This window comes from Hyaena hyaena, unplaced genomic scaffold (assembly GCF_003009895.1).
Source record: "Hyaena hyaena isolate Hyena2069 unplaced genomic scaffold, ASM300989v1 scaffold_1538, whole genome shotgun sequence".
Taxonomy (NCBI): Eukaryota; Metazoa; Chordata; class Mammalia; order Carnivora; family Hyaenidae; genus Hyaena; species Hyaena hyaena.
The window spans coordinates 257724-282328 of record NW_024082167.1 but is presented as its reverse complement, the minus strand read 5'-3'; the positions used below and the strand labels follow the sequence as shown (position 1 = coordinate 282328).

Here is a 24605-nt window from a genome sequence, read left to right as displayed (position 1 = left end):
AACTTTAGGAGCCAAGTCATTTATGAACATGTTTGGGATTGAGGATAATTTCCTTTGTCTCTTGAACTTTGTTTGGATTTCTGTGTGTGGAGTCCATCTACATGATTGGATTTTTCAGTGCTAGCTGCTGCAATTAGAATTGTGACTGAAATAAGATTGAAAATTTAAAAGCTCAGATGCTAGAACAAGGCTCTAGGGGTTTGGATTCCAATTCTGGCAAATGATATCTGTGTGACTAGTAAGTTACTTAGCATTTCTACCCTTTAATTTCCTTAGCTGTAAAGTAGAGATTGAAAATGTACTTCCTCATAGGATTATTGTGAAGATTAAATAAACTAACACATATAAAGTACTTAGAACTATGCCAGACACATGCTGAGCATTCAGTGTTGGTCATTACTATCAGACACAACTGGAACTCCTTGGTTGAAAAGGGCAGGTTTGTCATATTGTATTCATCAGGTCTCTATCTCAGGTCATATATTTCTCTTAGTTTAGGTTCCTGAAAGAAGAGCCTAAGAAAAGAACTTTGGTGCAGATAGCTTATTGGAAAAGTGATTCCAGGAAGTGGTGTAAGGAAACAGTAAGAGTGAGACAGGAAACAACTAAATACCAATGAAGTTTGGATTATTGAAGTTGTTACTCTAGACCATGCATTCTCTATAGGGGCAATATAAATCTCAAAATTCTTAGAAGAAGAAAGAAATCTTAGATATCACAATGGTTTGTGGTTCTCTAGAGGGCTGCAGTATATAAATAGATGTACAGTGTATCTGTGCTATTCAAATTTCATTCTGAATTCATGTAAAATAAAATTCTGAAAAAGCCCTTCAGAGGATATAATAATAATGATAATAATAATAGTAATAATAATAAATATAGTATAGACAATGAGGACTTAACTCCATAGAGCTCAACCTGTAAGAATCATAGAGTGCCTCCCAGAAATATCTGGTGTCTTTATTCATCAATTTTCTTTGCCCTCTGGTTAAAGATTGCCTTTAGGGCATTAACTTGCCCATACTTCCAACATCTTGGGCAGAATGCTAAAATACAAGGTAGGGAGTTCTTGAAGTAGAATGTCAGCAGTGCCATGCAAGTCAGAATTGTCCACTACAGCTGAAGCTGAGGTCAAGGTGAGCTGAAACTGGGTGTTATGGAGCTGTAAAATTCACTAGTATCTAGTTTTCCACCTTGAAAAGGGCCTTGGACACTCAAGTCTTATTAAATACATTTCTGAATGTCACATTTTGTCATGCTACTTTTCCTTTTAGTCACATGAAATGTTTATACAAGGGCCAGGATTATGATCCATGAATATATATTTTTCTATTCTTCCTTCACCTTGTTTGGATCACTACTTAGGAAGCCTCTTTTAAGAATGCTATGGAAGGGGTACCTGGGTGGCTCAGTTGGTTAAGCATCTGACTTTCGACTTCAGCTCAGGTTATGATCTCACAGTTCATGAGATTGAACCCTACATTAGGCTGTGTGCTGAGAGCCCAGAGACTGCTTGGAATTTTCTCTCTTTCCTTTCCCTTTGCCCCACCCACCATCCCGAGTGCTCACACACACTCTCTCTCTGTCTCAAAATAAATAAACATTAAAAAAAATAGAAAATAAAGATGCTATGGGAAAAAGGCAAGAACTAATAGCTGCAGTTTATCTGTTGACCCCGAAACCATATTTGAAACTTCTGCTCTATTATGAACAAGTTTATCATTGACCTTTTTGTTTTGATTTTTAATTATAAAAGCAAAAGTGGTTTATTGACTAAACAAGTTCACCTCATTCTCAGACTGCTGATCCAGGTAAATACAAAATGTTTATTCAGAAAAAAAATTAAATTGAACCAAAGACAATTCCCTGATAAACTTCATAATAATTTAGCAATATGTGAATATGTTGACATCAGTATTAGTTGAGAAGCCATATCAAGTATGATACTCACCCTACCAAATGGATCAATGCTTAAAAACTATGCAACAACAATATGCCTCCTAATGCCAACTGGCACTGACTAAGAAGCATCTGAAGCCAGTAGTCCAACAACATGCACTTGTTATCATTGTGCTTGTTTATAAAAATTGTGAAAACTGAACATTCAGAATGCATGTGTTTTCTTTCCGATGACAGGTAAAGAGGAATAAACATAAATGGGAGAAGGAAACCAAACTTCTGTGGCTGAATTTATCTTGCTGGGACTTTCACAGGATCCAAAGATCCAGATCCTGCTGTTCTGTGTTTTCCTTACCATTTATCTTCTCTCTATGCTTGGAAACTTGCTTATAATAATCCTTATTCAAACTGACTCTCGACTTCACACTCCCATGTACTTTTTCCTCAAAAACTTGTCCTTTGCAGACCTCTGTTTCTCTACAAGCATCATTCCTCAGATGTTGGTCCACTTCCTCGTGAAAAGGAAAACCATTTCCTTTGCTGTATGCTCACTGCAGATAACTGTCTTCCTTCTAGCGGGGTGTACAGAGTGTGCACTCCTGGCAGTGATGTCCTATGACCGCTACGTGGCTGTCTGCAAGCCCTTGCATTATTCCACTGTCATGACCCAGAGGGTGTGTGTCCAGTTGGCCATAGTGTCTTGGATCAGTGGGGCATTTGTATGTTCAGTGGACAGTGCATTTACACTGTGTCTCCCTTACCAGGGACAAAATATAATTAATCATTATTTTTGTGAACCTCCTGCACTCCTGAAGCTGGCTTCAGCAGACACCTACAATGCTGAGATGGCTCTCTTTTCAATGGGTGTGATTATCCTCTTAGCACCTCTCTCCCTCATCCTTGTCTCTTACTGGCATATTATCTCAACAGTGATTCAGATGCAGTCAGAAGAGGGGAGGCTCAAGGTCTTTTCTACCTGTGGCTCTCATCTCACTGTTGTCGTTCTCTACTATGGTTCTGGAATTTTTGCCTACATGAGACCCAATTCCAAGACAATGAATGAAAAGGATAAAGTCATCTCTGTGTTCTATTCAGTTATGACTTCCATGTTGAACCCCATAATTTATAGCCTGAGGAACAAGGATGTGAAGGGAGCTCTCAGGAGACTGGTTAGAAGATAATCTACCTTCATAGGCAGTGATTTCTGATATTTTTCTTAAGTACTTGGAGGATTGTGATTACAATAGCTCTACTATCCTCATCCATTTCCCCCCCTCACTTTATATGCCCCAGTTGATTTTCCTCTCCAAACATATTCATTAAATGCCTATTCAGTGCAAACATTGTGTCTAGTACCTCACAATATGTAAAACTGTATGTCTTGAAAGGTTTCATTACCTCTGGGACAACAGAGAGCCATGTTCTGTCTTGCACTCTTTTGTTGTCCTATGGCCCCTTTTTGCAGTTCTTCCCTGAGGGAAATATTTTCCTAGCAAAGTAAACTCACTCTTGAAATTTTGGACCAAGGGAAAAATTCTTGATTAATCCTTCTGAACATATTTCTAGCATCCTTTACCTGTTATGAATTGGGAAGCCCAAATTGTCATACAGTCACCTACGGGCTTGCTGAGGTTCTGTTTCCACATTTCTGACTAAATCAACAGTGACTGGTAAAAAAGGCAGCATTATTTTCAGACATGAGGATGTCTTATGGGATCTATGGAATGCTACCCAGAGATGCACTACCTCCAACTGCCTTATTTCCAGTTAAAAGTGATCGAATCCTACAGTGTTTCTGTAACTTTCAGGCCCTCTTTACAATGAATTTAACTGTATCGCATCATGAGCCTTCCTAAATCATTCTTTTCTTTTTTCTCTTTTCTCTTTCCTTCACTTTTTGGTGGATGATTTTATGCATAGTGCATGCAGGTATGAAAGAGTGTGGAAGTATGTACAGTTGCCTGCATGTGTATGTGTGTCTGTTGTCTGTGACAAGTAAGCTTGACTGTGTAGAATTCTCTACTAATATTGAATCTGATTCCTTCTCACCCTTTTACTAAGTACTACTTTATCTTAGGCCAATTTCATCTGTCACCTAATTATCTTCCATACCCTCCTCATTTTTGTAGCTGTCTGCAGTCTCTCATACAAATAAGTTTGAGAGTGCTTTCAAAGTTATCACTGTTTTGGAGGGAGTAGAGAGGACAGGTGAATTCAACCTCAGAAAATAAAATTAAATGTTTCCCTTTCTGATTATGAAAAGTACTTAAAAAAAGTGAGAAGTATTAAAAAAAATCACACATAATTCCCCCTCAAGGAATAAGTCCTGTCAACATGTCAATTTTATCCTTTCAGAATTCTCTCTCTCTCTCTCAATCACTTTCTCAAGAAAGCATGCAGTGGTGATGAGGTAATAAAAAATTAAAATTGCTTCATATACATGAGGAACTTGAATAAGTCTCATTGCTTTGAATGGGGTTTCTTTTTCCTTATACATTTCACTAACCCCCCAGTAAAAGGAATCTGAATAAAGATCCTGCCAACCTTCTTTCTAATAGATATGAATCTGTAGAAATTCAAGATAAGACACATGAAGTTCTCCAAAAGTAATTTTGAAGCTCTTGTCAGTTAACTTAAGGTGAGGGGAAGCACCTTATTTTCTCATGGAAGGAAGAGTAAAAATAACTTCAAAGTATTCCTCTCCACCAGCTTAGAGCTATCTTATACCATAGGAGGTTTTAAGATTTATTGCCTATAAATCATCTATTTATCACTTCCACGTAAGTTCTCCCTAATGTTTAGAATTTGCAGGTACATGAAAATTACCTCCATGGATTTTAGATAAAATTTCTGTCCTATTACAGTAGTATAAATGCAATAATCTACCTGAAATTCTAAGAAATTCAGTCAAGTAGTACCATTTAAAAATAATATACCATGTTATATTTATTTACTCTCCATTAGACTCATTCTTCAACAATTTTTAAAATCTCTTCATCATTTTATACATTCTAGTAGTAAATTTAAGACTATACCTTTGAACAATGTCATTTATCTTAAATATTATTGTCTTACAATATAGCAGTTAGGGCAATGCCTTCCAGATATCCTTGTGACCTTTATCATTTCAGGGCAGTTTGACTTTCATTAATTACTATCTGCGTCTTTTGCATCCAGACTTTCTTTGGCTGATATGCCAGTTCTGCTCCCATGCCTAGAAGGCCAGAGTGACCCAGGGAATTAATGTCCCCTGCAGCAACCAAAACTTAAGTGATGATTGGTGACAGTTGGTATAGTAATACCCTAGATCCCTCACACCTAAGCTGCAATATACCTCTGAGATACATGTTCTACTCTCTTTCTCACAGTTCTCCAGGAGGAATAACATCTAGTTGCCCACAGTAACTTGCTTGATGACACAAACTTTATTTGCTCTTTTGCTTTTCTGTCCCACTTCCCCATCCCATTAATTTTACCTAAAATCACTCCCTAAATAAACTTTTTCATTCAAATCCTTGCTGAGGGTCAACTTCTGACCCAGACACACTCATTTTTTTTTTTTTTTTTTTTTATAAATTAGGTTTTCCCTGCTACAGGTTGTTTCAGATGCATGCTCTCTGTCCAGTCCTTTGATGTTAATTGAAAAGTGTGTCTTCTGGGTGTCTGAGTAAAGGAGTTAAAGAAGTAGGGAAGGTATGGGGAAAACTGTGACTTGGATTAGCTTCTGTACCATTAGATGATATTATTCCATTTTCTGGTCTGGGAAGCCCCTTTATTTTGGAATTAAGCAGAAATAAAACTTAGCCTAAATTATTTGGGTATGTCAAATTTTAAATTCCCAAACTTGAAGTAAAACTTGTTATTTATTTATTTTTTTAATTTTTTAAAATGTTTATTAATTTTTGAGACAGAGACAGAGCATAAGCTGGGGGAGGGGCAGAGAGAGAGGGAGACACAGAATCTTAAGCAGGCTCCAGCTTCTGAGCTGTCAACACAGAGCCTGATGTGAAGGCTCAAACTCACGGACCATTCTATCATGACAGGAGCTGAAGTCAAACATGCAAATGACTGAACCACCTGAGTGCTGCAAAACTTGTTTTTTTAAATATGTTCTTTATTAAAATATAGAGTTGGGGACATTTTTTCTAAATCTAGTCCTATAACTTTTCTTATCTCTAGTTTACTAACCTGAAGTCAGCTTTAAAATACACTTAAATCTTTATTATTATTTTATTTATTTATTTATTTACTAACTTCCTTATTACCAGACCAAATATTTACTCTAACAATTACAGAGTAAAGGTACTATATAGAGATTGACAAATTGGATTATAGATATTATTACTATTTACTGTTATTTAAATTTTTTAAATATTTACTATTGAAGTATAGTTGACATACAATGTTATATTGGTTTCAGATGTACAACATAGTGACCCAGCAATTCTATACATTACTCAGTACTCACCAAAATAAATATAGTCACTATCTGTTACTATCTAAAATATTATTGACTGTATTCCCTATGCTGTGCTTTACATCTCCTTGATTTACTTGTTTTACAACTGAAGGTTTGTACCTCTTAGTTCTCTTAGACTATTTTACTCATCCCTCAACTCCCCCTCCTCTGGCAACTATCAGTTCTCTATATTTATGGATTTTTTTAAGTTTATTTATTTATTTTTAACAAAAGAGAGGAAGGGCAGAGAGAGGGAGAGAGACAATCCCAAGCAGGCTTCACACTGTCAGCACAGAGGCAGACGTGGGCTCTGTTTCATGACCCATGAGACCATGACCTAAGCTGAAACCAAGAAGTAGATGCTTAACCAACTGAGCCACTCAGGTGCCCCATGAATCTGGGTTTTGTTTGTTTGTTTGTTCATTTGTTTTGCTTTTTAGATTCCACTTACAAGTGAAATCATATGGTATTTGTTTCTATGTTTGATATATTTAACTTAGCACAATACCCTCTAGGCCTATCTATATTGCAAATGGCAAGATACTATTTTTATGGCAGAATTATATATCACTATATAAACATACATCACATCTTTTTTTTTTTTTTTTTTAAATCTATGGATGGACACTTAGGTTGCTTCCATTATCTGAGCATTATTTGTATGTCTTTGAAATAGTGTTTTTACTTATTTGGATAAATATCCCTACTGGAATTACCAGATCATATGCTATTTCTATTTTTAATTTTTTGAGAAACCTCTATACTGTTCTCCACAGGGGTTTCATCCATTAACATTCCCACATACACAATAGTATATGAGGTTCCCTTTTCTCCACATCCTCACCAACACTTGTTATTTCTTGTCATTTTGATACTAGCCATTCTGACTAGTATGAGGTGATATCTTACTGTGGTTTTGATTTGCATTTCTCTGATAATTAGGGATGTTGAGAATCTTTTCATGTGTCTGTTGGCTACCTGTATGTGTTCTTTGGGAAAACGCCAGACAAAGCTGGAGGTGTCACAATCCTAGATTTCAAGATATACTACAAAGTCATAGTAACTAAAACAGTATGGTTCTGGCACAAAAATAGACACAGAGGTCAATGGAACAGAATAGAGAGCCCAGAAACAAACTCATATTATTCATCTATTGCAAATGAGGCAAGAATATATGAGAAAAGACAGAATTTTCATTAATGGTGCTGGAAAAACTGGATAGCTACATACAAAAGAGTGAGACTGGACCACTTTCTTTTACCAGTACAGAAATGCAGTCAGAATGGATTAGAAACCTAAATGTGAGATCTGAACATAATAGTCCTACAAGAAACATAGATATTAATCTCTTGGATATCTGCCTTAGCAACATAAGCTACTCTGATATGACTCCTCAGGCAAGGGAAGCAAAAGCAAAAACAAACTGTTGGGACTACACCAAAATAAATAGCTTCTGCACAGACAGAAACCATCAACAAAACAAAAAAGCAACCTACTGAATGGGAGAAGATACTTGCAAATTATATATTAATTAAGGGATAAATATAAAAATATATATTTATATACTGATAAATATATAATATTAAATAAGGGATAAATATAAAAATATGTAAATAACTTACACAGCTCAATCCCCCCCAAAAAAATCTGATTAAAAAATTAGCAGAGGACCTAAATAGATTTTTCCCCCATGGATATTTTAGTTGGAATTCAAGAGCAGCTGTGGTAGAAACCTTCATTATTCACCCCTTTATTAATTTAGCAAGCATTTATTGAGTACCTACCTGTGCAGTTACCATGCTATGAGCTAGAAATGTGATTGGGAACAAAACAGACTCATTCCTGACCTTCTGGGCCTTATATGCTGGCATGGTACTACCAGATTAACACAGAGATGAGAAGAAACAAAATGTTAATGCTAGTATGGAACAAACAAAGCTTTAGCCCTTTTGCACCAAAAGAAGGAGGAACATGGGAATTTAGTGAGTTTCGACAAACTGAGTAATACAAAATAGTACATATTACAGGATTTGGCAAAAAGGATTTGGTGATCTTGAGACAAGTAGGTCAGTTCAATCATGTAGGACACTTGACAGGAGGTGATACAAATGCGCCGAGGAGTGCAATGCAGAAGTGAAGTGTGCCACAAGAAGTGCCATGAAGTGAAGTCTGACCATAAAAACACCTACACTTTGTGCAATAGGATCTCTTTCCTTTCGGACTACCCAGATGGAGAGTATTCTTGTCAACCTGGGAATCACCTACTGAAGACGTTGATAGGCACCACCAAATGAAAAGCCTGGGTCCCCACCCAACCCCATAGAAGAGAACAGTTAAGGACAGCTCTCTAAATTAAAAATATGCATTAAACTGTTGAGAAATACAATTTTATTGGGTTGTGCTATCAGTATTTCTGTTTTTTAATGTAGCAGGTGGCACATGTTCTCTTCACTGTAATGAATGAACAATTAAAGTAGAAGTAGACCCAATTATTATAAATGCTTTCTGAAAAAAATTTATGATAAAAAATGGAAGGGATTTAGAGATATAGTCCAAAGGAAAGAAAATCCAAATTGTTGTTTGTCTGAACAGAGAAAGCTTTATTATATTTGGAAGCTGAATGAGGTTGGAGTGAGAGCTTGTAAAACAAAAACATGTATATGACAGAGCACATGAAACAGGCAGTGAACATGAGAATTTAGAATCAAGGTTATAATTACAGTGATAAACTTCTACACAGAAGACATTGTGGGAGCATCCTATAGCTGACACAAATCCCACCTTAAGTACATTGGCAAGGAGGGGCGCCTGGGTGGCTTATCAGTTAAGCGTCTGACTTTCGCTTAGGTCATGATCTCGCGGTTCGTGGGTTCGAGCCCCGCATCCAGCTCTGTGCTGACTACCAGCTGAGAGCCTGGAGCTCGTTTCAGTCTGTGACTCCCTCTCTCTCTGACCCTCCCCTGCTCACGCTGTCTCTCTCTCTCCTAGAAATAACTAAAACATTTTTTAAAAAATTAAAAAAAAAAAGAACACTGGCGTGGAAAAAGACACTTGTTTCTTGGTCTATCCAGTGAGAAATTCAGAAATAGAAACCTGGGACATCTGAGCTCATTTAGTGAGAGTAAAGAGCAGGGATACCAGGCAGGAAACAGGCCCTAGAGGACTCATTAACATCCTGTTTCCTGGACCAGCATTTCCAGGGGAGGCCATTTCAGCTGAGAAGATAAGTCCCTGTGAATGTAGGAATGGAATAAAGTAGAGGGGGTGGGGTCATGGGAACGGAGCCAGAACAGCCTCCCCAGAGACAGTGAGGCCAAGCACAGCAGGGTCTCCCTTGGGCAGCTCTTCCAATATCTACTTCGTCCAGACTCCTGCTGCTCTCATCTTGGCTCCCAGACCCTAGCAAGAGCAAATGGCAGTGTGAGCATCTGGACCCAAGAACTCACTCTGACCACTTCTCCAGAGCTGGATGGGTTCTTGACCTGGGGAACTGAGTGACAGAGACAGTTTTTTCGAATTCTCTGTGGGTGTGAGAGCAGGAAATCCATCACTGAAGCAAGAGCTCCACAGAAAGTACCCCAGAACTGAACTAGCCCTCGGTCTCCACTGCATCTCCAGAGAAGACCTGTAGAGGAATAGAAGGACCAGAAGGGGCCCTGACACCTATGTTGGTCAGACTCCTCAGACTCTTAACCCAACTTACCAAAACTTAAACCAGTTGGACCCTGCTGGAAAAGCCTCACCCTTTCCCCATTTCGCCAGGAAAATCCTTGAGCCTCAAACAACCCTCAGGGCAGTTGGCACGGTTGGGCAGCTGGGCTTCTCAGTACCTGAGGTAAGGGGTTTGTGTCTCTGTCAGGGAAGTGTGCAGCCTCTAGGTATGCTGAGTTGAGAAACAGAGCCCAGAGCAGTCCCTAAGAACGTAAGCTACTCTGTCTTCCAGGTTCTCTAGCGCTTTGGGGTCTGTACCCCACCCTAATGCCTTCTATCCTAGGTTTTCTAAACATGAAGGAAAATCAGTGAAAATGACGGAGACTTGCCACATCCCAGGCCTGGGTGTCTGTTTCCTGGTGGAAGTATCAGTACCTGTCTTCAGCACTCCTGTTTTGCCCCTGTCTGGTAATGAATGTCTCCAAAGAGCCATCTAAGAGCAGATGATATGCCCATCATATGCTCTAATACCTTTGCACCATTAGAATCTTGTGGATCCAGAAGAGACCAGAAGGAGAGCCAGTGAAATGTCCAAATATAGAAGCCACAGTATAGGGAAAAGATTTAGAGAATCAAGCTTCTCTCACAGATTCTTTAACACATGTTCAGAATTGGATTTATCTGCGTAGTTCCCATGATGCATGCCATTGATACTTGTCAATCCCAAGTCCCTGTCTCTTCTGACTTTTCTGGGGTGGGATAGATGCCACATTCCAAACGTGGCTTTCCAGAACAGGAGTTTTTCCTCCCTGTCCCTGCGGCCCTTGCATCCAGTGGACATACCCTGGTCCTGCAAGACGAAGAGTGAGGATCTGGGTCAGGTGCACAAGAGGGACGATACGATTAATGAGCCTGATTACAGCATACAACACATGCTGCTTTTCCTAGCACCTTTCACCCTTTCTCCCAAACGCAGACACTCGGATCTTCCTGAGCAGGGTCTCATCAGTTATCAGATTTTTGAGTTCTCCCAGGCTCACATGTTTTCATAGCCTGTAAAAAACACACCTGTGTTGTCATTGATCCAAAAGTTTTAGCTCATAAAACCAACACCATGTCAAACACATCCGCCCCTAATCTGAGACAGTCTAGAACTGCTTCTCTCTCAGTCTAGTTGGGAGTGTGGAGCTGGCCCAGAGAGGTGACTAAGGTGGACGTGCTTTAGCTCTTCCCATGATGCTTACATCTACAGCCTTGAGTTCTGCAAGCATATGCAGACATAACTTATATGGAAAATGAAGTGGAAGTGTTTCGTTGAAATCACATTTATGTACCTGCTTTAGAGTATTGTATTCAGAATGGGTCTGTTAGGACACTCACTGGGTATTTAAATCAATCATCAAACATTATACTTAAAACATAGGTACAGAAATAATCAAGGGCTTGGGTACTGGATATTGCTTTCTATCTTATAAAATGTTTATTTATTTATTTTGAAAGAGAGACAGAGAGAGAGAGAATGTGAGTGTGGGAAGGACAGAGAGAGAGAGAGAAGGTGAGAGAGAATCACACTGGTAGTATGGAGCCTGACTGGGCTTGATCCCACACCCAGGAGATCATGACCTGAGATAAAATTAAGAGTCAGACGTTCGGGGCACCTGGGTGGCTCAGTCAGTTAAGAGTCAGATTGTCAATTAATTGTATCATGGGCAGCCCCATATTGTTTTCTATTACGAAATGTTTAGCTGAATATGACCGTTCAGATACTTAAAACATAGGTACAGAAATAATCAAGGGCTTATGTGCTGGAATTTTGCTTTCTATTGAGAGAGATAATTTAATCATTCTGGAATGATACTTGTCCAGGTTTGATGTCGTGAATAATACTTTCACGTAGTGACCTCCTAATGTTTAGGTATTACTATGATGTCTGCTCTCTAATCAGATGGTTCTTTCATCGATATACAACTAAAAGTGTCAGAAACAGGGGCACCCGGTTGTTAGGTTGGTTAAGCGTTCGACTTTGGCTCAGGTCACGATCTCATGGTTTGTGGGTTCAAGCCCTGTGTCGGGCTCTGTGCTGACAGCCAACTCAGAGCCTGGAGCCTGCTTCAGATTCTGTATCTCCCTCTCTCTCTGACCCTCCTCTGCTCAACCTGTCTCTCTCTCCCTCTTTGAAATAAATTTTAAAAGACATTAAAAATTTTTTAAATAAAAGTGTCAGAAACAGAGAGATCAAGAGTTAAAGTCAGAGTCTAATAGTAAACATAATGCCTCATTGGATTCATTATACTTGTCAACCCCAAGTCCTTGTCTCTTCTCACTTTTCTGGGCCTGGATACAATACTCCAAATGTGTCTTTCCCAAACAGGAGTTGGATTCATTAGGGGCCTGTAATGTTACAAACTAGGGACCTCCTTAGCAAGAATTCACTAGGAATGTGTTTGGTTCTAGGCCACTAAAGAGAGAATACAGGATGCAGTACTGGAACTCCACCCTGGACAGGGGCTTTATGTTGATGGGGATTCTGAATGACAGTGGGTCTCCTCAACTGCTCTGTGCCACATTCACTGTCCTGTATCTGTTGGCCCTGACCAGCAATGGCCTACTGCTCTTGGTCATCACAATGGATTCCCGGCTCCACGTGCCCATGTACTTCCTGCTCGGGCAGCTCTCACTCATGGACCTCCTCTTCACATCTGTTGTCACTCCCAAGGCCCTCATGGATTTTCTGTGCAGTGAAAACACCATCTCCTTTGCAGGCTGTGCCCTTCAGATGTTTCTGGCATTGATGCTGGGTGGTGCAGAGGACCTGCTACTGGCCTTCATGGCCTATGATAGATATGTGGCCATTTGTCATCCTCTGAACTACATGGTCTTCATGAGGCCAAGGGTCTGTTGGCTCATGGTGTCCACAGCCTGGATACTGTCATTCATGAATGCTCTAGGACATACCTTCTATACCATGCAATATCCCTTCTGCAAAGCCCGGAAGATCAGACACCTGCTCTGTGAGATCCCACCTTTGCTGAAGTTGGCCTGTGCAGATACTTCCAGATATGAACTCTTTGTGTATGTGATGGGTGTGACCTTCCTGATGCCCCCTCTTGTTGCAGTAATTTCTTCCTATGCACTAATCCTGTTTACTGTGCTTCACATGCCCTCAAATGAGGGGAGGCAGAAAGCCCTAGTCACCTGCTCTTCCCATCTGACTGTAGTTGGGATGTTCTATGGAGCTGCCACATTCATGTATGTCCTGCCTAGTTCCCTTCACAGCCCCAAGCAAGACAACATCATCTCTGTTTTCTACACGATTGTCACTCCTGCCCTGAACCCTCTTATCTACAGCTTGAGGAATAAGGAGGTCATGGGGGTCCTGAAGAAAGTCCTGGGAAAATACATGCTATGGACACACTCCACCATCTAGGGAGAGCTTATGGCTAGCCCTCAAAATTCATTCCTCTTGAAAGTCAGAAGAAATCTGCTAATACTCATGGTGAAAACACTATAACTCAGAGTCTATCTTTTAATAGAAAAATGAAGAAATGTGACCTAACTTGTCAAATGATATTGTGTGTCTGTATTTTTACTGTTTTACTTTTTTTTATTTTTGAAGTACAGTTGACATAGAATGTTACATTAGTCAGGTGTGTAACATAGTCATTTGACAAGTCTGTACTTTATGCTATGTTCACCAAAAATGTAGCTACCATCTGTTACCATACATACCATTACAATAGCATAGAATCTATTCTTTTTCATCCCCACTGTACCTTTTATCCTTGTGACTTATTTGTTCCCAACTGGAAGCTTATATCTCCCACTCCCCTTGACCCATTTTAACCATCCTTCCATCCCCCTCTATTCTGGCAACCACCAGTTTATTCTCTATATCATGGTCTATTTCTGTTGTTTCTTTATTCTTTCTTTTGTTTTTTTTTTAAATTCCACATAAAAGTGAAATCATATGGTATTTGTTTTTCTCTGTCTGACTTATTTACTTAGCATAATATCCTTAATGTTTACCCATTTATCACAAATGGCAAAATTTCACTCTTTTCTATGGTTGGTTAATATTCTATTGTATGTGCATGTATGTGTGTGTATATATCACATCTTCTTTATCCATTTATCTATCAACAGGCACGTGGGTTGCTTTCATATCTTGGCTATTATAAATAATGCTGCAGTAAAAACATGGATGTTTATATCTTCATGGATTAGTGTTTTCATTTTCTTTGGATAAGTAGCCAGTAGTAGAACTATATTTGTATTTTTATATTTTGAGGAATTTCCATATATTTTCCACAGTGCTGCACCAATTTGTATTCCCGTCAACATTGCACAAAAATTTCTTTTTCTCCACATCCTTGCCAATATTTACTTTTTGTCTTCTTAATCTTGCATTCTAATGGGTTTAAGGTCGTATTTCATTATCAAATTCTCTTTTACGCCTTTTTTCCATCAAGCAAGTTATAAGAGGTGATCCATATTCTGTTTAAAATTTGCTATTTTTCTCATGTAGCTACTAAGTTAAATGAGGCAAGGGACTTTTACCAATTTTGGACATGACCTCTGGCTTGGGAGTCCATATTGGACCAACATATGAACCAAAGAAAAGAATTTCAAGTGGGAAGCCTAAGCAAGGCCCATATTAGGGGAGCAGACCTTGAGATCTGCACAAATTTTAGACCACCTGACCTTGTTAAGAGATCATGCAGGCAGCCTAATTAATGCTCAAACTGGTAATAGTTTGTATATATTTGTATCATGTTCTCACTTCCTTTTTCCAAACAGCCATTACAGAAACTGCCCTACCTGGCCCCTCCAACAGGTGTTTTTGTTCGACTTTTTTTTTGATATGGAAATTTTTTAACCTGCCTAAAATCCAAATATTGCTGAAATGAATAAAATAGAAAGGGCATCTCATTATCAAGGTCCATTGGAAGCAATGCTTACTCCTTGGCAGTAAACAGACAGAACAGACAAATAAATAAACAATTGGTTTCAGTCTTGAAATGTAGCTAAATTGCAAAGGGTTCATACACTTAATATATGTGGATGTGTGAGTCTGTGAATGTGTATTTATTTGTGCTGAAAAGGAGAGGACAATATATCAATTTTTTTAGTGGCTTAAATATGTTGTACTACTACCATTTGTTTGTAAGTCTGGAAGTACTTAAAATCTGCAAGTTGTTTTGAACCTTCAAAATAACATGGTTCATTTAAGTGACACTATTTTAGGGAATATTGCCCTTTTTTGGAAATTTGCTAATGCTTTCTTTTTTAAAAATAATAAATAAAAAGTATTAAAAAATAATAAAACAGAACTGTTTCATCTGTAATACTAAGGAGGTTTTGAAAAAATGTTAATAAAATTAAGAATACTACAAATAGGCAAAAACCAACTCAAATCTAATCCAGAGATAACCTCCACCAATTTAAATACATTTTCTTTCATTTTTAATGCAGGCATGCATTTCACTGAGTTGATATGTGCACATAGAGATTTTTCATTTATTAATACATAGTGAATTTTCCCCCTACATTAGATGGCAGCTGTATAAAGCAGTGACAAAGAGGCTGGGGTCAGTATCAGATTACCCAGGTTTGAATTTAGTACGCTGCCACTTACATAACGTTGAGCATGTTTCTTAACCTCTCTGTACCTATCTGCAAATCTCTAAACTGTATATTGGCAGTAATAGTAAGACCTACTTCATAGTCACTGTGAGGATTAAAGAAGCTAGTAAACATAAATGTAAGACATTTAGAATAACACCTGGCATACAATGAGTATTTAATAAATTTTAACTCTTATGTGAATAAATAGCCTTGATTTTTATGTGATGACATAATATTACATCATATGGCTGCTTTGTAATAGAATTGACTATTTCATCCTTGATACACATCCAGTGTGTGTGTATGTAAGAACAGCAATGTTGACCTCTGAGTATGTGACTGATATTTTTTCCTTTAGAATAAATTCTTGTGAGTGGATTTACTAAACCCAAAGTCAAAAATCTATTTAATATTCTTGATGTAGAAAGATGAATTGATTTTTTACATATTAAACATTTTGCATTTTTACCAGCAACATATGTGTACTTCACGCATTTTCATAGTTAGATATATGAACAGTTTTTACTAATTTATTAGGTATAACATTTAAATATATTAATTGAATTTACATAATAAATTCAATTGTTGGAATTCTTTATAGATTAGGGACACTGATACTTTGTTATATTTGTGGTAGTAACTTTTAATCAATTTGTTATTTTTAAAATATCTCCATGGTAAGGATTTGTAGACACATAACTACTGAAAATATTTGTGGAGTAAAATCTATCCATCTTTTTCTTTTCTGTTTTCTTTCAGTGATTTTACTGCTAGGGTGTAATTTTCTACTCTCTCTTTAGGTAACAGTTTATATATTTTACTTTTTTCTTCATAATTTTATAATTTGTATTTACCTTTTAGAATAAATTTGTAATTTATCTTGATATTGTGAGGTTTTAACTTTTTTTAAGTTACCATTTTATTTTTTTTAGTGTTTATTTTGGGGAGAGAGAGGAGGGGAGGGGCAGAGACAGAGGGAGACACAGAATCTGAAGCAGGCTGCAGGCTCCGAGCTGTCAGAACAGAGCCCAATGCGGAGCTTGAACTCATAGACCATGAGATCGTGATCTGAGCCAAAGTTGAATGCTCACCCGACTGAGCCGCTCAGATGCCCCCAAGTTGCCATTTTCCTTACAATAATTCTTTTCCATTAATTTCTCCTATTTTTTAAATCATATGCTATGTAAACGTAGTCTTAAGGTACAATTCTTGGTTATCTGTTCAGTTCTAGCTTCTTTCTCTCCTTGTTCTTTCTGAGGATATTTGATTCTGTCATGTACACCTTAAAACCCCACTGGTAATTTTCATGAATATATTTAGCTGGTAAAGTAATTTGTAATTTAGGATTTTTTGCAATACTCAGCTATGCCTTCCAGAACATAGTATACTACTATACCTTCTGAACCCAGTCTTCTTTCCTTTCTGAAAATGGCTTTCACACCTCAGTCTCAGCTGATGATCTTACCCCATATGTACTTCACTTAGAACAGAACATGAAGTATGGGATAAGAAAGGGAAGGGAAATAAGAAAGGGCATCCTCTTAGATTTTCCTCTTTACACCTCCCACCCATGTGTATGTACCTGTATGATCATGTTTGGTTTCCTCCTTTACAAGTATCTGTAATTAAAGACTGACCCTTTGACTAGTACTCTGAGTCCCCAGTCTCACTCACCTACCAAAGATTTTGTTTCTGCAGAATCTCTTTAATCTCAAATCATTTTATTCTTCTCTTCTGGATCATAACCACAGGGATACAAATATGCTCTGATTATCCCATCATAAAGGACCCTTTCCAATCACCAAAAAAATATTCCAGTGTGTGTGTGTGTGTGTGTGTGTGTGTGTGTGTACCATATCTTCCTCGTACATTCATCTGCTGATGGACATCTGGGCTCTTTCCAAAATTTGGCTATTATTGATATGGCAGCTATAAACATTGGGGTGCATGTGCACCTTTGAATCAGCATTTTTGTAACCTTTGGATAAGTACCTAGTAGTACGATTGTGGGTCATAGAGTAGTTTTATTTTTAATTTTTCGAGCCACCTCCATAGTGTTTCCCAGAGTGGCTGAACCAGTTTGCATTCCCACCAACAGTGTAAGAGGGTTCCCCTTTCTCTGCATCCTCACCAACATCTGTTGTTTCCTGAGTTGTTAATTTTGGCAATTCTGACAGGTATGAGGTGGTATCTCATCATGATTTTGATTTATATTTCCTTGATGATAAGTGATGTTGAGCATCTTTTCATGTGCCTGTTAGCCATCTGTATGTCTTCTTTGGGGGCACCTGGGTGGCTCAGTCGATTAAGTGTCTGACTTTTCATTTCAGCTTGGATCATGATCTCGCAGCTTTGTGAGTTTGAGCCTGACACCAGGCTCTGTGCTGGCAGCATGGAGCCTGCTTGGGATTCTCTCTCTCTTCCTCTCTTTCTTCTCCTCCAAACAACTTGCACTGTCTCTGTCTTTCTCAAAATAAATAAACTTTAAAGAAAAAATCTTGGATGCCTTCTTCGGAAAAATGTCTGTTTAGGACTTCTGCCTATTTCTTCACCGGGTTATTTGCTTTTGGGGTGTTGACTCTGATAAGTTCTTTATAGATTTGAGATAGTAGCCCTTTATCAGACATGTCATTTGCAAATATCTTCTCCCATTCAGTAGGCTGTCTTTTAGTATTGTGGATTGCTTCCTTCATTGTACAAAACCTTTTTATTTTGATGAAGTCCCAAAAGTTTATTTTTGCTTTTGTTTCCCATGCTTCAGGCAACATTTCTAGTAAGAAGTTGCTACAGCCAATGTCAAAGAGGTTGCTGCCTGTTTTCCTTTCTAGGATTTTGATGATTTCCTGTCTTACATTTAGGTCTTTAATCCATTTTGAATTTATTTTTGTGTATGGTGTAGGACAGTGGTCCGGTTTCATTCTTTTGCATGTTTCTGTCCAGTTTTCCCAACACCATTTGTTGAAGAACCTGTCTTTTTTTTCTATTGGATATTCTTTCCTGCTTTGTCAAAGTTTAATTGACCACATAGTTGTGGGTTCATTTCTGGGTTTTCTCTTCTGTTCTGTTGATCTATGTGTCTATTTTTGTGCCAGTTCCAAACTGTCTTGATCACTGTACCTTTGGGGTATTTGTTGTTGCTGTTTTTCTTTTAATGTTTGTTTACTATTTATTTATTTATTTATTTTATGGGGGAGGGGGGTAAGAGGCAGAGAGGGAGACCTAACATCTGAAGCAGGTTCCAGGCTGAGATCATGACCTGAGACAAAGTCATATGTTTAACCAACTGAGCCACCCAGGCACCCTGATCATTACACCTTTGTGGTATATCTTGAAGTCCAGAATTGTGATGCCTCCAGTTTTACTTTTGTTTTTCAAGGTTGTTTGGCTCTTCTAGGTCTTTTGTGGTTCCATACAAATTTTAGGATTGTTTGTTCTAACTCTGTGAAAAATGCTGTTGGTATTTTGATAGGAATGGCATTAGATGTGTAGATTGCTTTGGGTGATATAGACACTTTAACAATATTTGTTCTTTCAATCCACAAGCATGGAATGTTTTCCCATTTCTTTGTGTCACCTATAATTTCTTTCATAACTGTTTTATTGTTTTCAGAGTACAGATCTTTTACCTCTTTGGTTAGGTTTATTTCTAGGTATCTTACGGGTCTTGGTGCATTGATAAATGGAATTGATTCCTTGATTTCTATTTTTGCTTCTTCATTATTGGTGTATAGAAATGCAACAGATTTGTGTACATTGATTTTGTATTCTGCAACTTTACTGAATCATGTATCTGTTCTAGCAATTTTTCGGTGGAATCTTTGGGGTTTTCTAGGCAAAGTATCATGTCATCTGTAAATAGTGAAAGTATGACTTCTTTTTTGATGACTTGGATGCCTTTTATTTCTTTCTTTCTTTCTTTTTTTTTTAAGATTTTATTTAAATTCCAGGGGCGTCTAGGTGGCTCAGTCAGTTGAGCATCTGACTTTGGCTCAAGTCATGATCTCATGGTTCATGAGTTCAAGCCTCACATCAGGCTCTGTGCTGACAGCTTGGAGCCTGGTGCCTGCTTTGGATTCTGTGTCTCACTCTCTACCCCTCCCCCACTCTGTGCTCATGCTCTCTCTCACAAAAATTAACAAATAAACATTAAAAAGGATTTTATTTAAATTTCAGTTAGTTAACATACAGTATTGATATTAATTTCAGGTGTACAATTTAGTGATTCAAAACTTACACTAGGGCTCATTACAACAAGTGCACTCCTTAATCCCCATCACTATTTAACCCATCCTCCCACCCACATCCCCTACTGTATTTCTTTCCTTTGTCTATCAGTATGCCTTGCTTTGAATAGACAATTAACTAAATTTTCTTAGACTAGATATAAGAAAACAGGAGAAGGAAAAGAAATGGAAGAATGGGATTAAAATGGGAAAAGTTTATAAGAAAATCACTTCTCTATATATCTCTAAAATTGTCATGATGATTAAAGATCTCCACCTTCAAAAAGACTATTTTGCAGTCACTCTCCTGAGAGCCCCTTTGACATCCTTGTTTCTTAGACTGTAAATGATCGGGTTCAGCATGGGTGTCACTGCTGAGTAGAACACAGAGATCATTTTATCCCTTTCATTCATTGTCTTGGAGTTTGGCCTCATGTAGGCAAATATTGCTGAGCCATAGAAGAGAACGACAACAATGAGATGGGAGCCACAGGTAGAGAAAGCTTTGAATCTCCCCTCCCCAGACTGCATCTGGATCACAGTGGAGATGATATTCCAGTAGGAGACAAGGATCAGGCAGACAGGAGCTAAGAGGATGACCACGCCCATCGCAAAGATGGTCATTTCTGTGCTGTAGGTATTTGTGGAAGCCAACTTCAGGAGGGCAGGAGGTTCGCAAAAAAAATGGTTAATGATATTGTTCCCTTGGTAGGGCAGACACAGTGTGAATGTGGTATCCACCAGAGATACTAACGCTCCACTGACCCAGGATCCTAAAGCCAGCTGGACACATAACCAATGTGTCATGATAGTAGAGTAGTGCAGGGGCTTGCAGACAGCCACATATCGGTCATAGGACATCACTGCCAGCAGTGCGCACTCTGTACACCCAACCAGAAGTAAAACAAATATCTGAGTTGAGCATCCAGCAAAGGAAATGGTTTTCCTCTTTACCAGGAAGTGGACTAGCACCTGAGGCACTGTGGTGGTAGAGAAACAGAGATCAGCAAAGGACAAGTTTCTGAGGAAAAAGTACATGGGTGTGTGGAGCCTGGAGTCTGTGTGGATGAGCACAGTGATAAGCAGATTTCCCAGTACAGTCAGCAGGTAGATGATCAGAAAAAGGAAGAAGAGCAGGAGTTGTGTGTGTGGATCCTGTGAAAGGCCCAGGAAGACAAATTCAGTCACATAGGTTTGGTTTTCTTCTCCCATGAAAATATATTACTGTTTATAAGTCAGCACCAAGAAAAGAAACACATATTGATCAGCTATAAAGAAAAAATGTATCTTGGTAACTTAGGTATTTTATTAATCAGCATTAGAACTGAGCTATTAATTTCCATCTCTTAACAGATTCTATATGTCAGAAGACAGAGGTCTCTTTTTACTCAGTAGTTTTGACAGATGAAAGTCATTTCTGATTTTCTATTCCCTTGAGTCTTTTAGTAGCACCAGAGGGGCAGAAATCATACCGAATGTGCTATATGACTAAACCTTAGTGGGACTATTTATAGTCCTGACAAGACTTTAGTGCTGTTCACCGTGCATCCTTTCTTTTATGTAGGTTTGGGAAGCAAATAAATTGGTGCTGCAACCAGTTAGACTGTTATGCTGAAAACTGTCTGATAACATTTGTGAAGGCTGAATTTTTTCATTATTTTTGCAAAACAATCCTGAAGAAGCACTCTGAGTAAGGAATGGGAAATTAAAGGAAGATGTAGAAGTCTGTGATCCTGGCACTTAAATAAATTCTTCCTTTATTTGTTTCCAGTGTGAAGAGGGTGCCAAGGAACATCAGTAAAAATAACTGCCTCGTTGGTTGTTGCACTCAGTAGCATCCTTTAAATATGTCTTAATCTGTTCTCCACACATTATCTCTCTTTATGTAAGGTCCTTTGGCAATAATACTACTAATTATGATGGGTTGGGCCCTGCCACGATGCCATCATTGTTTCTTTACACTTATTTTAAACCTTTTGTTCATCTGAGGTGGTTATTATCATCCCTGGTATATAGATAATGAAACAAAGACTCAGGAAAAAAATTCTGCTTCCTTACTCTTTCTGTCACCTACAATTCTTTTTCTTTCGTACTCAAAATCCCATTGTAAAGAAGGTTAAACTTTTACCCAATTGTTTTTGCTTATTCTGTCCTTGAAGGCAGATCCACAGACCTTCATTTTATGAGTTTAAGAACTAATCTACTATGGCAGAGCCATCTGTAGGCACAAAAATAACAGTCAGACATAATATGAACTGATATTTTTAAATAATTTGGGGGGAACTTCCCCAAAGGACAATAGAAAGAATTAAAGGAAGAAATCTTCAGAAAAGTGATACACATTATTTGTAAATAATTTGACTGCATACCTTTAAAAAAATCAGAGAGGGGCGCCTGGATGACTCAGTTGGTTACGTGTCTGACTCTTGATTTCAGCTCAGGTCATGATCTCCTGGTTTTTGGGATGGAGCCCTGTGATGGGCTCTGCACTGACAGCATGGAGCCTGCTTAGAATTCATTCTCTCTCTCTCTCGATCTCTGCCCCTCCTCTCCTCTTGCAACCCTCCCTCTTTCTCTCTCCCAAAAATAAATAAGTAATCTTGAAAATAAAAAAAAATTAAAAATCAAAAGGAGTAATTTTAGTGGAGTCTGGGTGGCTCAGTCAGTTGAGTGTCTGACTTCAGCTCAGGTCATGATCTCACTGAGTTCCAGCCCCTTATAAAAGCCTGTGCTGACAGCTCAGAGCCTGGAGCCTGCTTCAGATTCTGTGTCTCCCTCTCCTGCTTGCACTCTGTCTCTCTCTCTCTCAAAAATAAATAAACATAAAATTTTTTAATAATTAAAAAAATAAAATAAATAAAATTTTAAATAAAACCTGATGATTTAAAACTATCATATTTCTATTTAGTAGACCACAAAATAAAATTATTACATCTAGGAAAATATTTCAAAAACTTAAAATTTTTCTATTATTCCTAATATAGAAAGACTTCTTAAAATCAATAATAAAAGATACATAATCCATTAGAAAAATGGACAAAGGTTTTAAATATCCCATTCTCAAAAGTAAGTAAAACTGAACAATAAACATGAAACAAAAACATGCAGATTAAAACAAGACAAGATACTATGTTTTGCTTATTGGTAAAATTGAAGAAGGTATAACATCCAAGTTTAGTGATATAACAAGATGATTGATAGGTTATTAAATGTAAGGAAAGCTCTTTGGCTTTATATGTGATGTATCCTTTTAATCTTTTAAACAGAGTGTGAAGGTGTATGTATGTTTGTATTTGCAGTATGTATGTATTTCCACAGGCATTTCTCCTGCTGTGAGAGTCCACTGCTAGTGACTTGTCAGTTGTAAGGAAACAGCATAGTTCACTGATTGGCAGTGTGGGTTCTAGCACTAAACTGCAGGATTTGAATGCAGTTTTTGTAATTGATGGGTGGCCAATAGTGAGTTACTTAGCTTTTCTGGGTCTAGTTTTCCTCATCTGCGAGCTGGTGATACAAATAAAACATATGTTACAGTGTTTATGTAAGAAGTAAATAAAATATAAGCCATTTAAAGAATTTAGGACAGTAAACAAGGCTAGCTCATAATATTACATAATATCCCATTGTAATAAAGGGATCATGGCCTAGAAATAAGTGCAGATTACGAAAACAGCTGTTAAGGAGAAAGCATAATAACACATGGCTGCTGTGTGAAGGTTGCTTATTCTCACTGTTTTACTCTTTGGATCCTTTTAAATTTTTTCCTATTAGTTGTGACCAGGTAGTTTGATGTATATTATATAAATTTGCATGTTTTGGAAAAATTCCAAACAAGTTCTAGGCCCAAACAAGTTTGGGCTTTGGAGGGCCTATCATAGACAGCAATGGGTCATTAAAAAAGAAAAAGAAAAAAAGAAACAGGAAGACAAATTAAGTACATCTAAATATATTGAGAATTTTTTATAGGAAAACTTCTGAATAAGAAAATATTTATAATAATTTTCTCATGACATTTGCAGTTTTTGTTTTCCTTATAACTGTCACTATGGCCACATAAACACAATGGTCCCCTTGTTTCCATTTATTTTCTGTGGCCATTACTATGATATATAGAAGTTAATACTAATGATGTATCAAATATGGTGACAGATCAAACAAACAAATAAAAATGAAGAGGAAAACAGATTACATCTGACGTGACATGATGGAAGTTGAAACAACAAAGTTCCAGCTAACTTTATTAATATATTTAATTAGCATGAAAATACCCTTTGCATTCTTTTGCTCTTTGTTCATTCTTTGGGACTGAAACTGTGATGCTCCAAAATTCAATGTCAAGGTCAAATGTGATAGGAGAGCCTTCTAAAGTATATGGAATGAAGGGCAAAGATAAGCATTGGTTTAATTTAATGATGTTCACAACAAAGTAAATATAGTTAATGCATATATGCTGAACTATACATAAAACTGGCTAGGATGCTAAATTCTATGTTTTTTTTTTCACCACAATTTTATTTTTATTTATTTATTTTTTTACAAATAGTTTATTGTCAAATTAGTTTCCACATAACACTCAGTGCTCATCCCCACAAGTGTCCTCCTCCATGCCCATCCCCCCTCCCCCCCACATCCATCAGTCCTCAGTTTTTGTCAGCATTCAAGAGTCTCTCATGGTTTGCCTCTCTCTCTTTCCCCCACCATTTCCGCCCTTCTTCTCCCCCTTGTTCCTCCATCAAGTTCCTCCTAAT

At 37.8% G+C, this 24605-nt stretch overlaps 3 protein-coding genes across 3 annotated transcripts; 2 read left to right on the top strand and 1 right to left on the bottom strand.

The window, feature by feature from the left end:
• The first annotated feature begins 2156 nt into the window (after positions 1–2156).
• Positions 2157–3080, top strand: LOC120225898 (olfactory receptor 2D3-like). Its single transcript, XM_039224083.1, has one exon. It carries the CDS (start codon positions 2157–2159, stop codon positions 3078–3080), a length of 924 nt encoding a protein of 307 aa, XP_039080014.1.
• A 9405-nt stretch (positions 3081–12485) lies between these two features.
• On the top strand, positions 12486–13436 carry LOC120225902 (olfactory receptor 2AG1-like). The gene has a single exon (XM_039224086.1). It carries the CDS (start codon positions 12486–12488, stop codon positions 13434–13436), a length of 951 nt encoding a protein of 316 aa, XP_039080017.1.
• A 6709-nt stretch (positions 13437–20145) lies between these two features.
• On the bottom strand, positions 20146–21069 carry LOC120225897 (olfactory receptor 2D3-like). The gene has a single exon (XM_039224082.1). The coding sequence runs from the start codon at positions 21067–21069 to the stop codon at positions 20146–20148; it is 924 nt and encodes a 307-aa protein (XP_039080013.1).
• Between the last annotated feature and the right edge of the window lie 3536 nt (positions 21070–24605).

Excerpts from the sequence above, each read along its gene's own strand:
- LOC120225902 (XM_039224086.1), top strand. The coding sequence starts at position 12,486 with ATGCAGTACTGGAACTCCACCCTGGACAGGGGCTTTATGTTGATGGGG.
- LOC120225898 (XM_039224083.1), top strand. The coding sequence starts at position 2,157 with ATGGGAGAAGGAAACCAAACTTCTGTGGCTGAATTTATCTTGCTGGGA.
- LOC120225897 (XM_039224082.1), bottom strand. The coding sequence starts at position 21,069 with ATGGGAGAAGAAAACCAAACCTATGTGACTGAATTTGTCTTCCTGGGC.